This window comes from Lonchura striata, chromosome 3 (genome assembly GCF_046129695.1).
Source record: "Lonchura striata isolate bLonStr1 chromosome 3, bLonStr1.mat, whole genome shotgun sequence".
NCBI classification, from domain to species: domain Eukaryota; kingdom Metazoa; phylum Chordata; class Aves; order Passeriformes; family Estrildidae; genus Lonchura; species Lonchura striata.
Window position 1 is genome coordinate 83829623 of NC_134605.1, and position 17941 is coordinate 83847563.

The window sequence follows — 17941 nt, forward strand, 5'->3', positions numbered from 1 at the left end:
GATATCTCCAAATATTTAGTAATAATTATTACTACTTATTTAGTAATCACAGTCTCAAGAAATCATTGCAAACAATGTCCAGCCATGGCAAATCTGAAAACTGTAATATATTCCCTTCTTAGGGTGACAGTAGCAACCTGCAGTCACTAAGCAGCAATAAAATAAAATTTTGTATAAATGTTTTCCAAGTTATACAGGGAAGCGAAGGAGGGGAGGAACAACATGGGGACAGATAGGACACCTAAAATCATTCTAGTCCTCAGCAGTAATATATGCAGGTGTGGTAACTTTAAAGTACTTTAAATCATTATGCAGCCACTTAAGTAATATAAAAGCTGAAAAGAAGACAGAAAGAAAAATCAAAGAACATAGTTACAGGAACAACTCTGATAACACTGTCTGGCATTTAAACTCATTCTAAGCAAACCTAATTGCAATAATAAGCTGCCATTAACCTTGAAATTATACTGCCATTGGGCAGCATCATTTAACTTGATCTAATAATACTCCAGAGAAGAAAATGGGCTTTATGGCATCTACAAGTTGTATAAAGAGGCATTATGTGTATAAAAACAGTTGTCAGAAATGAAGTAATTCTCTATAAATAATTACAATCTATCAGTAAAACTTTGTCACTGCTGGCATTCAACCTCAGGTGGTTCACTGGTGTCTAATATGAATTTATTGCAGGAAACAGGTACACTTTCAACCACCTTATGTGTACACCAAATGAAAGAGTCAAGTATCCTGGGGAGGACCTAATCAGCTTAAGAAATTAAATATTAGCTGGCATATAATGGATTCCAAAAGCAAAGTAAAATGGGGGGAAAAAAGCAAGGAAAACTTTTTTTTTAATTTCCCCTTAGGAGATTCACAAAATCACAGAATGATTTGAGATGGAAGGGATTTTAAGGGTCATACAGTTCTAACCCCTTTGCCATGTACAACGATCCCACCCACTAGATCAGATTGCTCAGGGTCCCATCCAACCTCGCATTGACAGTTTATATTATCGGGTTACATGGACTCTACAGAATGAAGTGTTTTCTCAAAGTCCAAACATTTAATTTAAATAGCCTACTAAACAATGATTTTTGCATTTCACTTGTAAACTGAGTGCTTCTTCAGAAGGTATGTATTTTAAGGCTTTAGATAATCCACAATAGACCCTTTATTTCAGTCTTCTTGGATGTATCTACCAGGTAGCTTTATCTGGCTCTCATCTTCAATAATAAAATTAATTTATGAGATTAATGCATAGTAATTTTTTGTCTAGATATTTGCTCAGCTGAAAAATAAAATATTATTTACACAGGAGTCTACATAGAAGCCTCTTCTGAATTTTTCAAAAGCTTTTAATTATTTACCTATTTATGGCTATAGGTATTTTGATAAGAGAAACCTATGCTTGAAATCTGCAATGCTGATTTATTGGAATAAGGAGGATATTCAGAGAAGTTTGCCTAATTTTCCAAGTTGTCTAATAAAATATAGTTACTGTACCTACAGAGCTTAACATGGTAAATTGGAGAGTACCATAAAAGAACTATAAGAACCCAAAAAAGCATCAAAGTACATATTACAAGCAAGAAACTTAGAAATTTTCAAATAAGGTAGCTGAAAATGTATAGCTATAGTCTAGAACTATGTTTACCAGACTAAAAGAACGTACTAGAAGTCTGAAAATCTACTGAATCTTGTTACAGCAAAATCCAGTAACTAGAAACAGATACTAGCCAACTAATTTTGAATAGATGGGGCTTTATTAGCATTCTAATTTTTACTTTGACATTTAGAGACCCACAATAAGTTTCTTAAGAGAGAGGGTGACAACAGCATCAGTGATTTACTTACTTTGCAGAGACAACACCAGTTACATCTTCATCTCTCAAAGAGTAGTATAAGGGTGTTGTTATCATAACATCAAATTTTGGTAAAACTAAAAAAAGGAAAATTACAAGAAGCATTAAATTCACGGAAGGAATATTCCTTTTTTGAAGTAACAAGAGGAGAACATGTAATTTGATAAAGACTACTAGTTTCCTAAGTTTCCTAATAAAAGGTAAGATGTATTTTTAACCCAATTGCCAGACTAGAACATTTTGTTGAAATGTTGTAAAAAAAAAAAGTAACATAAAAACAGCCCACATATAAGCTTCTAAGTCTGAAATATAAAATGTATAGCTTATTAAGCCTTTACAGAATTCACCAGAAAGCTTCAAAACAGATACTATACAGATATTTTGAGATCATTAAAACTATCAGGGCAGCTGATAAGGTGGTATTTTTTGTCAGTCTCAGAGAAGCCTCAGAGAAGCCAAAGATTTAGAAATTAAACTTTCTGTGAGTATTTAAAATGTTTATGACAGAAAAGGGAAGCCAGTATAAATTAATGGAGAATCACTACTGATTTTGGTCACTACTAAATAACACTTACCATATTCCATCACTTTAAATCTTTGATAATGAACTTGACCCTATTGAAAAAAATTCATATGAGAAAATACATACAATTGTGGTTAGATTAGTAAATTTAAGATACCTTCTTGGCCAAATCCCACCCATACTCAAGTTAAACTACAATTTCTAACATGGTGTGATTTTAAATCACGGCTCAATCACTATCAGCTCCTGTAGAGACCAGTAGTATATATTTACAAAACAGAAGGACACGGAAGTTCATGTGAAACAGACCCTAAGTATTTATCATTAAAAGCTTCTGCAGCTTCCAGTCTGCAGACATCTACATATACCTGGTTTCTGTACTAAAAAGATTGAATACCTGAGCTAGCTAGCATAAAACTACCTAGCATAAATAGTCACAGTCATCATGAGAAAACATGACTGACATACCAGCACCATCTTTGCTAGTTCATCTTAAATTAACTTGTACAAACAAGAACCTCCTACAGAGTCTATCTAGTGGATGAGACTATTTCTAAACCTTGTATAATCTTACGATTCTACATTTACTTAAAAGGTGGCTGCAGCTTTGTTACAGTCTACAGCCATTCCTACTTCTGCAGAGATAGCCTTGTGCTGTATCTTCTTGTTTCAGCTATTTGTTACTTAAAATCAAGGAAAGAAACCAAAGAACCACATAATGCGCTGTTTGTTACTTGTGTTCTCTTCTATTTTCCTATTTTTCTAAATTTTTCACTCATTTCCTCCAGGAGAGATAAGAAGAATGAATATGGATAACCAGTTGTCAGGTGGCATCAAGATGTATAAGATACAAATTACTGTTTGTAGCAAGAGAGGATAAACTGAGAACTCCTATGGTAAAAACCCTAGGACCAGGACCTAAACTGGAAACAATTATAAACTTTTGTTACCTGATAACAACTTTGCTAGTTAAGCATCTCAGACCAAGCCCTTTACATATCTGTATTTACACATCTCCTACTGAAATACTCCTATCAAAGTAAAAAGAAGATTGCTGCTGATGTGATGATTAAGTCGCTGATCACCAAAATAACTGCCATATTTATATTCCTAGGTTTGAAAATATACATGCAGAATCAGCTATTTCCACAACATTTGTGCAAATCATAGTATTTGCAACACAAAATGCTACAGCACTGACATGCATAAATCTGTCCACAATCAGATTACTATCAGGTAGTCTTAGGAACATGTATTTTAGGGAAATGTCCTGCAGTGAATTCATCTCAAACCTTGCTCTCTGTACAGCTTTTATTTCCAATATTAAGTATATATGTGACCCTTGCCATAAAGCAAACCCTGAACAAAATGTTACCCCAAACAGCACTGATAAAATGCATCTCCCTTGAATATAAAATATTGTTTCCCATCATCTTAGAAGTAAAAATAAAATTTTTAAAAAGAACAAATAGAAACTAAGGTAACTGTAAGTAGTAGAAAACTGAGCTTACAGTGAGACTAGTACTCCTAGCTGCATCTTCTCTAAAATGACAAGCTTTGTGACACAGATCAAGCCATGCTTCATAGTTCAGGGAAAGGCAAAGACCCTGCTTGGTCATCTTGATGATGTGAACACTAAGCCAGATTTTCCACTAACACATTTTTTAGCCAAGCTGGTCTGAAGTAGGACAAGTAACAGCACTTCAACCACTCAATCATTTTAGTTCATTAGGGCAAGGCTGTCTCTCTAGCAAAAATTGTTCAAATATACTGAAGTGGAAGTTGTTAAACCAGTTTCCAGGAATAGGAGCTTTAGAGACAAGCAGTTAGTTAGTTAGTTATATATGCACAACACAAGAGAGATTTTTAGGGACTTTCTTTAAGATAACACCCTGCCCATTCCATTTTTCCAGAGGTGCTTCATTCTCTTAGTACAGGTTTTGTCTTTCATGCCTTCTCCTGCTTCTTAACTACACTCACCCTTCCAGACTAACAACATTTTGCTCCAAATCAGCATTTCTTAAACTGCAGAACACCTACTGCATTCTGTTGCAATCACCCAGAGTAAGAAAACAGTGCCAAAAAGAGATCCAGAGAAGTGTTCTGGGATGATGAGGATGAGACTTTCTGCAGGGAAGCTTTAGATGCTGTGTATCCTGACATCCAAGAATCCCTAACAACTGCAGTGTAGATTCTGCTCTGCTGTGATGAACTGTGCTGTTTTAATTCATTAGGTCTGATCCAATGAAAGTGAGGTCACAGGAGCCATTCACCACAGATTTTTTTTCTTCTTTGGCAACTGAAAGTCCCTGAAATTAATCCTGTCTGGGTCAATTTTCTTATTTGTTTCTGACATTGACAAGCGTTACTGTTAGAGCACAGGGAAAGACTCTGGGTGTGGTGCAGGGCTTCGCCCTGGAAAAGCACAGTGCTGGCACCAGCTGCATTCCTGGGGTTACCTCATTGTCTCACAGGCCCTGTCAGGTGCACTCTTCTGTCTTGGCTGGGCAACTAAATAAAACAGTTTTTTGTCTAGACAGAACTAACAGAAGCACTTCATGATCACTTCCATGCTTTGAATATCTGTGCACATTTGCAAACTACTAAATACTCAGACAATGCCAAAGGCTTTATGTACAGTCTGATTTTGAAGAAGTGTGACACATCTTTTAAGCAATTATATATACAACATTAAACTTAACACATCAAATGTGAAATCTGTAACTGACCTAGCACAAAACATGACAGAATTCGCTGTGGATACACTACAACATATATTAAACCTCAAAAGCTAAAAAATTCAACACATAAAGTATATAATCATTCCCAGTTGATTCTGAAAGTTTGCTTTACAGCTGAAGCTTTAAAAAAAGTGTAATACTCTTAAAAATATTTTGGAAAGCTTTTGGTGCACATGAAACATTACTACTCTTCAAAATTTGATCACAAATTTATACATAACAACTTCCATAAATTATATTACAAAATGCTGTTTAACTAGAAACAACTTCTGGTTGGAGGTGCATGCTACAAAAACTCAGCAACTAGAAGTCTTTCAGCAAAAGGAAATATAAGATATCCAACTAAAACACAAGGTAGAGACTTGAAAACCATACTGTAATTACTCTGTCTTGAGTTTTCCTGGAACAGCTGTACTAACACCTGAACTTTTATTAAAAATACTACAGGATGTTTAACAGCAGCAAGCAGCCAAAACCTGATTTAAAACAGGATTCAGAGGAAGCACTTCCAAAAATCAAGCCTCAGTACACTTGGAAACTGATCTGTAATCACGAGAAAGGAAACATTATTTAATCACTTAACAATTCTTTAAAGACAAGAGGGAAACTGAGAAAGCAAGGCTGCCTATTTAACTAGAAAACCCAGGTCATGGCATCAGGATAGCTAAGTCATGCAGAGATCAGTCTGGGTTTGCCATATGAAGATGTTCCTAAAGTCTCAACAGACCCATAAGCTGGCTGGATGCCATGCAGAGCCAGAGCTAGCAGTTAAGGAGAGGAAGACATATCTATTAAAAATTCCAGTCATATACTAAGTCTTCCTTAGCAGCAAATCTAAGTTCTCAGTGACCTACCTCTTACCAGGAAGAGATTGGTGAATCCATGCAACTTTATATATGACACAATAAAACCTACACCTCCCTTGAACAGCAGAACTGCTCCAGAATAGAGAGTAATAACCAGCTAATAGCTAGGAATATCCACTAGGAGTGATCCAGTCACTCATTAGCTTTCACTGAACACCCACTAAATCTCCACTGCATCACCAACACAGAGACCCCTACACAACTCAATGTTCAAACTGAATCCCATCCCATATGATCTTGTATTTCACAGCATGAACTCCCTTGCAACCAAGAGAATAGAGTTTCCCATTAGAGAAGTTATTTTCCTTTATTCTGCAAGATATCTTGCAGGTTTCAATAATCCAACGGTTGACACACTTTCAGAAAAATAAGTCTGTGAGACAACACATTAGGCAGACCTAATCTAATAGTGTGAATATTGCAATAGTCACTTATTGTATCTTGCATATGACACCCTGATCCAATGAAGATGCTGTGTAGGCACATGCTGTAGAAATAATGCTTATTGCTTTGTCATTATATTCAATGTGGAATTTGAAAATTAAAGTGGAGCAGGTGTAAAAAAAAAAGGGCCTGAAAGTAAACATAAGTATTTCTGTATGGGACTTGGGGCTGTTGTTCTATTCCCAAAGGATAAGCACTGTAAGAGTAGCCTTTCTTTTTTTTTTGGACACCAAGGTCTAAAAACTTTTTTTTTATTTTTAAGTATAATACACATTTCTTTTCCTTCTCTATTTTAATTTTCAATTCAAAGAGTTTAAATGCCAAAAGGACCCATTTAGCTTGGTCTACTTTTAACACAAGTTTGGTACCTTTGTATTCAGCTACTCCAGCAATCTGTGTTGTCAGAATGCATCTTCCAAAAAGGCAACCGTGAAATAACAGAGAACACCCAGGGAACTGCATCAACCAGGGCAGCGAGGAGTGACACTGTGTCTTGAGCTCACACCTAAGGCTTTTTTAACTATCAGTTCTCAATGGAATGTACTGAGAATTTCTCCAGACCCTTCTTGATCCCATCTAAATTTTCAGTATTCACAAAAACTGCCAGTGCTGTGCTCTGCAGTTCAGTTATGATGCTTCAGTCATTTTGAAATCACTCTTTACCTCCTTTACCTGATGCCCTTTAGCTATATGTTGAAATAGACAGGAACAAAACGTTCTCTATTTACTTTCTCCTTGTTACTCATGACTTGAGAGGCACTCTCACTCTGACATATATTTTCCAAGATCATTAACCTTCTGTAGCACGGCTAAAATTTAGAATACCATCAACTACACTCTACTAAGGTTTCACATCATTTGTCTCACAGCTGTTTCATTAGGCCAGATGAATTTAGGAGGCATTTTTCTTTAAACTTTACAAATTTTTTTTCTCTTCGGTTTTATTTTAGGAGGGAGTGGCACTCATTCAGATCCTGAAAACAGCTGCCACAACTTCTTCATCAATTATCTCCTAATTTCAGCATTACTCAAGCCTTTGCAGAAAGCCCAAGGGACATTTCACAAACACTTTTTCACTTGGCATGTGAGCTGTTGAAGGAGCCCACCACTGCCATCAGCCTTTGTTTCCATGTCTGAGCCACACTTCCCCAACTGCTGGAAAGCACCTACAGTAGCTGTGAGTGGGGATGGCTTCTCAGCTGGATCGGTGAACTAGTCTGGACCAAGAAAAACACACAGATGCTTTTCAGTTTGAGTCACTTTCCCACTGCACTTCAGATCTCAGCCCGACTACAGCTGCTTCAGCGTGACTGAGGGCACTGAACAGCAGGCAGGGGCTGGGAAGGGGTGGCAGAGCACAGGGAGGAGCACAGGAACAGCTTCATACATTTTTCCCATCACAGACAACAGCAACAACTCCACACCCACATGACAAAGTGTTTGAAAAATCCAGTCCTGACACTCACTTCAGCACCACCCTCACAAGCCTAAGCCTATTGAAATCTATCAAACACATAACTGGCACTGGTAAATGTTACTCCCAAGTGATACATGATAACGTGAGTTTTTCCCCTTTCTACCCATCATCTCCCTCATTATTTAACATTAAGCAGTCCTTTTTATACTTGCTAAAAGTTTCTGAACAGCCACTGCAAGCCAAATAGGAAATACAGTTCCCAAATTTTAGGTATTAAAAAGCAGGCTGAATAACCCTGACACACAGAGTTTTGAACAGCTAAACCTCCAGCTATTTTTGAAATATGCTCCATGGTGTATGAGGAGTGTTACAGCTTGAAGCATTGGCCTGAGAGGACTACTACCAATAGCAACATGCAACACAGACTCTTCCAGTTTTGTTTTGCAATAGTCCTGTATTACTAGTCATCCTTTCTATTTTACAAAGTTATTTTTTCCTTAGTAACTCATCATTGACTGTGAGTTGCTGAAACACGCCTAAAACTAGGAAAAGATCTGTAAATAGTCTTGGTTCCTCAACCCTTGAGATACTGACTGGCTGCACAGCATGGTACAACAAATTCCTGTGTATTTGCTTGCAAAATATAAGGACATTTCACTTAAAAGAAAAAACTCTACTTTGTGAGATCTTTTATATTAATATTATGACTCCTCACTTTTTTAATACCATTTTTATTCTGGAATCAAAACACAGACCTTAGAATAAAGTATGTATGCGGGTTTTTGTACCCTGCCCTACAAAACCATACACTATTGAAAATCTTGTGAGGTTTGCATATTATCTTTGCACAGTATCTTGCCCAGTATTTCACATAAGGGAAAGATTTACTCATCTCATGATCCATGTTTATAACTGGTTTCAGCAACATAAACAATTGTATACACATTTAGCAGAAGAAATAATTCTCTCTGTGATTTGGCAATCTTAATACTCACGTTCACTTCCACCTCTATGGACCAGTCTCCTAGTGGAGGGTTCATTGATAACTGAAATTTTTTGGAAACTACACCCAGATCACCCTCCTCCATCAACCACTGCTGAATCAGTTTCTTCCGAGGATCCTAGGAGAAAAGTCAAGCTGCATGTTAAATGTGAGTGGCCTTGCTAGCAAGATTATGCAGTAAATTCATACCAACTGTATTTGTCACAAATTTGGAACATGTGACACAATCTAACATCTAACTGTGCTCCTGTGGGTACTTACTCGGATATATATATTCAGAGACACTTTATAAGGTTTAAGATCAGGATAGACAGTGACAATCCGGAAGAGCACATCCTGTCCTGGTTTATACGTGGATTTATCAGTCTGGATGAACACAGAGGTGCTCTTTGACACGTACATCAGGCTGGTACGGTTAGAGAAGATGAGCCGGCCATCAGCACGGCCCTCCACCAATAATTCATAATTCCCAGAAGCACTGTTCAGAGGCAGCTTAAAAAGAAATAGTGACACTCTGTTAGGTATCCAAAACATTCCTGAAGACAATACTATTTTAAAAATATTTGACATAAATGACTAATATATAGCTGAATTTATCAACTTATGTAAATTCTCAAAAAGAGAAAGGGAATTTTATTCATGACTTTACTGTGTTATTTCAGCAGTTATCAGAAAATATCAGAAGGATCCTTTCAACACAATTCCATCTGATTTTAAATAATAATCAGGTTTTCAAGAATATAAGTATCTATGCATTCATATGCAATTCACAGTCTTACACATACATAGATTGTGCTCTCTTTCTGAAGTTATTTAGAAATTTCTTGAGTTTGATATAATGGGCTAGTATTTTTCTTCATTACTTTTTGCTATGAAATTTTCCAAAAATAAAATATCTGAAGAATGTACGTGTAAGCAAGATGAGCAGGACAGTAGGAGAACTTGTTTTTCTACAGTCTTCAGCTTTATGTCCTACAGGGTAGAAAAATCAAATACAGAATTTGTTTTTCATAAGGTGAGGTACTGCTTGTCAATAGCAACCTCGCTACTTTTGTCTCATTTCACTTTCATAATTAATAATTACAGCACATACTGTGACTCATTTAGAAAGTAAAATAATTATTTTTCCAAAAATATTAAGAAATAAAGGAATATAAATTTTATATGGTTCACTTTCTTTGGATAGACATTGAAGGCTCCTTCAGTGCTTGCAGAAGAGAGTGATATCACTGGCAAGGAAATGTAGACCACATAAGGTCAGAGTAATCATGCACAGATTTCTTCTCTCTCTTTCTCTCTCTGTGTCTTTCCAGTGAACAGAGGAAATCTAGAGCTCATATTTCAGATGCATCACTTCATTTCCTAAAGTTAGCTGGGAGGAATCCCAGTCACATGGGTTGAAAGACTTAAAGCGGAGATGCTGCAGCACACTGGAATTTTACATGAGCAGAGCAGAGCCTTCACAGACAACCACTGACCCCAAGGACATCCCAGCCCAGATGCTGGCTCCTGTACCACCAGAAAAAGTCTCTCTGAAGAAGGGGAAGGGTTTCAACACAGCTCATTCCAACAAGCAGCCCTGCTGAAAAGCTTAAGAATCACATGCTTCTGTTTGCAGTTGAAACTGTAAATCTGGAGTAAAACCTCTGAAGTTAAGACAACTAAAGACAGACTTGTGTTTTTCAGCATAACATATGGAAATGAAGTACTCCTCTTGCAGTGTAATGAAAATTACAGCTGCTAACTCACCAGGCACAGCACTTCAAAAGTATCCTACCAAGAGCTATAAAGAAAGGCTATACTGCTGTCAAAGCTCATTTTAACAGCGCACACTGAGGTAACAGGGATTCACAAACATGGGAAAATGTCACTGGATGACAAATGAGGCAGATGCAAATGTCTGTAGAGAATACATTTCCTTCTCTGTGTGTTTACCTATAAAGAGGAATCAGCTACAATTCCATCCCTCTCTATTGACTTTCTGGTTTTAAAAACAAGCCAGGAAAAAAAATCAAGTGGGAAAAATAAAAAAGGTTCTTTTTCACCTATAAGCAGGCCTATGATGATATGGGAAGAACACATCCTCCCTTTAAAATCTGGATTTATAGAATTAAATTTTAGATGCAAATTCCACACTGAAAAGGATTTTGCATTTGCTCCAGCTGCAGGTTTTTGTACACACATTGCCAAGAACATATGATTCACATATTTCAACACTCTTCAAATTCCATGCCAAGTATTCTGAAATATCTTAAATAAGAGGAACAGCCTTAGCTACTGCATCTGTCAAATACTACCTTATTATTACCTCAAACATTCATTTATGAATAATACTATAACTTAAAGAAAATGTAATCCCTAAAAAGCAGATATGATTCACTACAAGAAATCCAGGACACATTATAATCATCCAGAATCAAAATGGGGGGAAATAGCCTTGTTTTGTTTCATCATTGAAGTGAACTGTACTCTTACAGCATTATTTTGCTGCAAGTATTGTCTTCTATTTCTTCTTTAAAAATGTAAATCTTCTATAAATGCCATTTAGAGACTTCATCTATTTTCCTGTATCCCTTTCCTACCACAAATAAGAACAGATAGCATGGGTTTCTCCCTAGATTTTTATACTTGTTATATTTCAAACGATCTTTCCTTCCCAAAACATGGTGACATAACTGCCTTTCTTGATGTAAAGGTCAGAGACAATGAGGTTTGCATTGCCATGGCAGTGTATTAGGACAGCTGAGGTGCTACATAACCCACCTTCTGTTTCACACATCTATGCTACCACAAACTACACTACTACATTTCCACAATTGCTACAGTAATAGTGACTCCCTCAGCCCTGCCAGCTCCTTCTCTAAAGGGTTGTTTCTCAACCCAAATATGAGCAAGGCAGCTTTTAACACTAAGTAGTAGGAACTTGCTGTGAAAATATTTTATCTTAGTCAAAACATCCTAAATGAATAGTATTACTATCCCCATTTTGGCAGTCCTAATACAAGAAAGAAAAAGGCCATCTCATGCATTTCTGACTACACCAACCACCATCACAAGTACCACAGACAAAGCAACTACTGTTTCCTCTGGAAAAGATGAGGCTGAATCCAGAAACTCATTACCCACCTCCTGCTACTAACAAATTACACTTTGGACAAAACCTAAGTCTACTGTGGCTACACAAATGAATAGAAAATCTTGCAGTTAAAAAATGAGTCAGTTTTCATCACTTCAGATAGCAGTGAGAGAGGGAGGAAAACACCTTGCCTAGTTTTAGGTGCTTGAACATTTTAAGACCTGGCCAAATCATATTGAGGAACATGTTATTTTTTTTTTTTTATAAACAGAATTTTCTATGTTTGCTAATGTATAGTTAATACAGATGCATTTCAACCTAGTAATCTGCATAATGTTGAGCTGCTCATTGTCATTTATTATCCATCTATCAAATACTTCCAAATTATTTAATCAGAGAGAGTTTATTTGAGATCAGAACTGAAACCCGCCAGATTAAAGGACACCCAGACTTATGGATGAATTTGATAAAACTTTTTTCCTGATATAAATACATAATTCTTTAGTTTGGGTTTTCAAGATGAATATCCAAGATCATAAATTCAGGATTCATACACACCACACAATTCAAGATATACCTTTGGGGTTTTTCACTGAATATGCATTTCCAAGCCCTTACAAAGATTGTATATAAATATCTTTTATTTTGGTATTTCTCAATTATTGCTTTACATTATTTTTTTAGCTGTAGTTAGCCTTCATGGTGTGTCTAAAATACAGATGTAGGAATGAGCCAGTAAAAAAAGACACAAATCAAATTTTTGAGTTCAAGTTCTATGATAGTTTGTGCTGATGCTGGAAATCAGCTCCTGACTCCTGTAATTACTTCTAATGAGCTGCAGAACATTTGATCTGAAAAACCCTTGATTTATTGGTCAGTAAATACACTCATCTGATACTGTGAAAGCAACTGGGATCGCGTGCAAAATACATCAACAGCAATGGGTGGTAAATTACAGGCAATCAACATTTTCTGAGCAAGAAGGGAAGGAAAAAAATACTTACTACTGGAAGAACAAGAGTCCCAAAGGTACCTGAACAAAAAAGAAGAAATATCACACTGTCAGAAATCTGTGAGATTAACTACCATACACTTACTAAAATATCAACATTATAGCAGTGCTGCTCCCCTTACATGGTTGATGGAAGCTGTGAGTTACCTTTTACAGTGCTGCAAAAGTATGAATGCCAACCTAGAGCAACATTACTTCTCTGTTTGGTGGGGGCTGTTGTCCATGTTCTCTGCTTAAACATTTTTCTTTACATTCAGAGAGACTAAAACACTTTTGCGATCCATTCAGCCTTCTATGCCACCCAAGTTATTATTTTGCATTGATTCTACAGCCCAGATAAAAACTAACATTTTTGAAACCATGCACAGGATTTATCACTCAATCAAAGAAGCACCCAAAATTAAGTGCACGGAATTATGTCACCATGGGAAAAAGTAACTAACATATAAATATATTTGGGTTAATAATAACTATTTTGGATAATGTAGCCTCAAATATTTTTAGAATCCAAATAAATATCCTGTTAAACTCCTGGATATCATTAAATCAGGAAGCCATTAGTCTCACAGCTCTTATCTTAATTACATAATGAATTATAGAATAGGACAGAACAGAACAGAACATTCCATTTGGAAGGGACCTGATCACTTCAGGGCTCACCAAAAATTAAAGCATGTATTAGTAGCATTGTCCAAATTCCTCTTAAACACTGGCAGGTTTCAGACATCAATCACATCTCTAGGAAACCTGTTCCAGTGGTGGACCACCCCTCCAGTAAAGAATTGCTTCTTAATGTCCAGACTGAAGCTCCCCTGCTGCAGCTCTCAAGCATTCCCACACCTCATACCACTGGATACCAGGCAGAAGAGATCCCACCTCTGTCTCCACTTGCCCTCCTCAGAAAGCTGTAGACAGCAATGGGAGTGCCCCTCAGCCAGACTAGAGAAACCAAAAGCCTTCAGCTGCTCCTCACAGGACATGCCTTTGAGCCCTGTCACCAGTTTTGCTGCACTCCTCTAGATGCACTGAAGGACCTTCTAAAACTGTGGGGCCCAGAAGTGCACAGAATTCTCAAGGTGAGGCAGCACCAAGGCTGAATGCAGTGGGATAATTGCCTCTCTTGATCAGTTGTGATGCTGTGCTTGATGCACCCTCAAGTACGTGGTTCCCCCTTTTGGTTGCCAAGGCACACTGCTGACTCGTATTTGCTTCTGCTGATACTATTCAATTAGACTTTTTTTGTATCTCCTAAAAAGCCATGGGTTTATACCTTTTACTAAAGTTTCACAGAGTTAGAAAAATTAATCTATTGATTTGTTTATTAATTTCCTTCTTGATCCTGGACCTAAAGGCATCACTTCCAAAACAAAGCAATCACTCAACCTCTGAACTTCAATAAATGTTAGTTTTAGAAGTCAATGAATTCTTTCCTTTGACAATGGCAAACAGAAGAAATCTCAATTAACTGAATACAAGTTGTCCTGACTGCTTCCAGAGGACTAAAGGAAAAATGCTATCCAGTATGTACCATCTATTCCAATTACAAACCGGGTTAAAGCAAATTACTCACATCCCACAAATTAAGTCTGTGGGTAGCACACTCCAGTACTTCATTCTGGTATTCAAAATCTTAACAGGCATGGGCAATACTGGGCCTAAGGAAACAGTTCTTTCCACGTTAAATCTACGTTTTTTTTCATATCATCTTTCTCTCCACTTGAGAACCATCTCATGCATCTCATGAGAAACCCTATTGGCCTTTGAGGTTTTCCACACAGGAGTGTCTGGCAAAATATTTCTCTCACTAGCCAGTGGAGAGGACAAGCTGCCCCAATTCACAGTGGCAGGGAGCCCTCACACTTGGCCAAGCTTGCTTGGCACACAGGAGAGGCATTAGGAAGTCCTGCAGAGTACCTGATCCATAGGCAATGTAAACACCTCTAGATGCACTGATATATTTATTCCCAACATCTACCCAAACAACTCCAAGCAATTGCTCAAACAATTGCACTGAGACATAATTTTAGCTGAAGGAAACTTATGTCTTCCTAACTCAGGACAGAGTGAGTTACTGCTAAGTAGGAAGAATTTTTCTTAGGCATTATATTTCTCTGTAAAGGGAGCAAAATGCATGGTAAATAACAACAGAGATGGTACAAAGTGACCTCCTGAAATCTCTCTGTTATACACTAAAACCCTAACCCTTCTCTTCTTTCTTTCCCTCCCTGAAATAAGGCTGTGCTAAAGTTGGGGTCTGTACAACCACAACCTGTAACACCAGAGGGAAAAAAACTAACTTTGCCACTGCTGATACATAGTTATTAACAAGGAATAGAAACCATTTATCACATGTGTCTGAGTGGATATGCACATGGTTTTTCTGCTATGCTAGCTTTAATCTAATCCAAACAGCAAATTACAGCAATGGTACAGGAGTGACTTCATTACACTGGGAGACACAAATCTGGTATTTGTACCATAGCCCACCACAGGGTTTCTATTTCCATCTTTGTCCCTCCAGTGCAAACACACTGGTACCCACACACCGCAAGGGCAGAGTGATGAAGGGAACTGCTGCACACAGTCCTGTGCAGCACCTACCAGCTTGCAAAGCAACCTTAACAGGGCAGGCACGTCAAAGCTCTCTCATCAGGGCACTGCCTGCTTGCCTCCACCTGTTTTGAGAACAAGTGGCATGCAAAAAATCAGAAATCTTATGGCAGGATTTCTTTCCTGTTCCCAAGCCTGGGAGATCGAACATCCGGTCTGAGCTAGGTAAAAATGTAATGCAGATGGGGAAAGACTTGGGGAGGAGGGAGATTTATATCACAGTTACATTTGTGCAGCTCAGAAAGGATTTACCTTCTGAGGCAGTGCTAAGGAGCCACAGCCTCCCTGGGTGCTGTAATAAAGCCCAAAGCACTGTCTAATTCCCAGACAGAGAGAATCATACAAGAGGCTCCAGGGCATGAGGTAATCTTCCAATTTATGTCACTACATAATTATTTTGCCAGGAACTGAGCAGCCTGGGCAGATCTAAAGTTCTTTAGCATTGCAGTGAATTCTCCTGTCATGCAAGATTTTTCCATGTCCTCGGAGACTATCAAGCTGCAGTCAATTCCCTGGATCTCTGCTCAACTGTGCCTAGGGATGACTTTGGACATGCTCAAGCAAGAGCTATAGGCAAAACATTTCCTTTATGCCAATGGCGAATAGTGGAAATTCATTAATTATTCTGCTCACTCAATTAAAGTTATATTTAATCATATAGCAATTTCAGGTTCATAAGGAATTAACCATGGTCCAACAGCTAGCACATATCACTGCTCTGCTGCCAGCCCTCCTGTCGTTAGCTGACTTCTATCCACATGTAACGTGTAACACTCTCATGCGAACAGTCAAATCTGGCATCCACTGTCCCCAGAAATGGCAACAGTCTTCTGTCTTCTTCAACACATCTCTGCAAAGAATCCCTTCAGTTATGAAATGCAGGTAGCTAACTGCAGACAGAAGAAGCAGGTTTAGAAAGGAGCCCAGAACAGTTCAGCCACCAACACCAAGCACTGCAAACCACAAAACGCTTCCTCCTAACTCATTCTACCTGCAGTCACCAGCACAACTGGAGTGGTTCTTAGCAGGGAACAACCAGGCAAGAGCACGGGTCCCTGCTACCACAAGACATCAGTCAGGGAATACTTCCAGCTGGGCATCATGACTGTTTTAGGGAGAGCCATGAAAAATTCAGTGGACAGTTACAGACTAATCTTGAAGAAAGTTAAAAAACAAACTACCAAAAATCCCAACAAAAGTCACGTGAGCCTTCAAGGAAAAAAATTCTCTCATTGTCATTTGCAAAACTGTTTCTTTTACAGAATTCCTGAGGCTTGTACTGTATTCATTCAATAACTATTGCACTGAGCAAATACCCAGAAATACAGTGGAAACAGATGCCACTGTTCTGCCCATTTCCTCACAATCCCTGTCATGTAGGATTGTCCCATAGAAGAGGAATTGAAGACAGTGTGGGAGTGACATGTGAGCAGTACATTAAAGTATTTTTCTACCCTGCCATTTCTTGTCAGTCTAATAGTATTATTATCAATCAAGCAAATATAAAAAAATCTATGTAAACAGATCCATGGTTTTTTTATACTTGTGGAGAACAGCACAAATAGTGGCATCTTAAATTCTTCCCACTGCATAGGCCTGACCCAGACCCAGAAACTTACGCTACCCCTTCTTGAGATGACACCACTAGGACTAGTCATAAATGTTTCAGCTTCCACCCCTAAAAAAGGACAGAGGTTCTAGAAAAATGACTATATGGCTTGGCACAATGAACTACAGCTTGTGCCAATATGTATCAGTAAAGTAGCACCTCAGTCTCTTATTTACATAGTCACCATTGACTATATATTCTAGTTTATGTGGCAGCTATTGCTACAAACAGATTTTCTCACTTCAGCTTTTTTACCTATGTCCTCAATCCTTCTTAGTAACGTGTGAGACTAGAAAAATAAAACTCAAATCACTTCAGATTGATTTACTGAAATTATGCCACATCTTTGCCCTGGCAGCTGTGTTCCATCTATCCATGCTTAGAAAATGTATAGAGAAAAACTTTTTTTTTTGCAAATGGAGTGGCAAATGGAGTTATTTTCTACTGCTGAATCAATTTCAAACACTCACATAATGTAAATAAAAATAAGCGTCCTTCAATGTCTTTCCAGATTTTTATTCCCATCCAAAATATATATTATTTTTGTGTTAAAAAAATTAAAAAAAAAAAAGAAGCAGTATTACCAAGGCCTAAACTGTCCAGAAAGTGAAAAAAACACTTATTCTTCAAAGAAGACCTGCAAATCTGTTGACTTCACAGTTTGCTTTAACTATGCTATACTCTTCATCCATCATGCTAAAGCTATCATCCAAATTAGCACTGATTATTTACACAAATAGCCCAAAATACAGAGCTTAAGCCATGGCTGTTACGTTAT

General features: G+C 37.6%; 1 protein-coding gene across 1 annotated transcript in view; it reads right to left on the bottom strand.

Annotated features, from left to right (window-relative positions):
- CD109 (CD109 molecule) overlaps nucleotides 1-17941 on the bottom strand; it is a 70786-nt gene that overhangs the window by 43074 nt on the left and 9771 nt on the right. Inside the window, exons 3-7 of the mRNA XM_021553758.3 lie at nucleotides 12937-12965; nucleotides 9118-9348; nucleotides 8849-8974; nucleotides 2438-2477; nucleotides 1855-1939 (exon numbers count right to left, since the gene is read on the bottom strand). Coding sequence (XP_021409433.3) covers nucleotides 1855-1939; nucleotides 2438-2477; nucleotides 8849-8974; nucleotides 9118-9348; nucleotides 12937-12965 — 511 coding nt within the window. The remainder of the gene's footprint in view (nucleotides 1-1854; nucleotides 1940-2437; nucleotides 2478-8848; nucleotides 8975-9117; nucleotides 9349-12936; nucleotides 12966-17941) is intronic.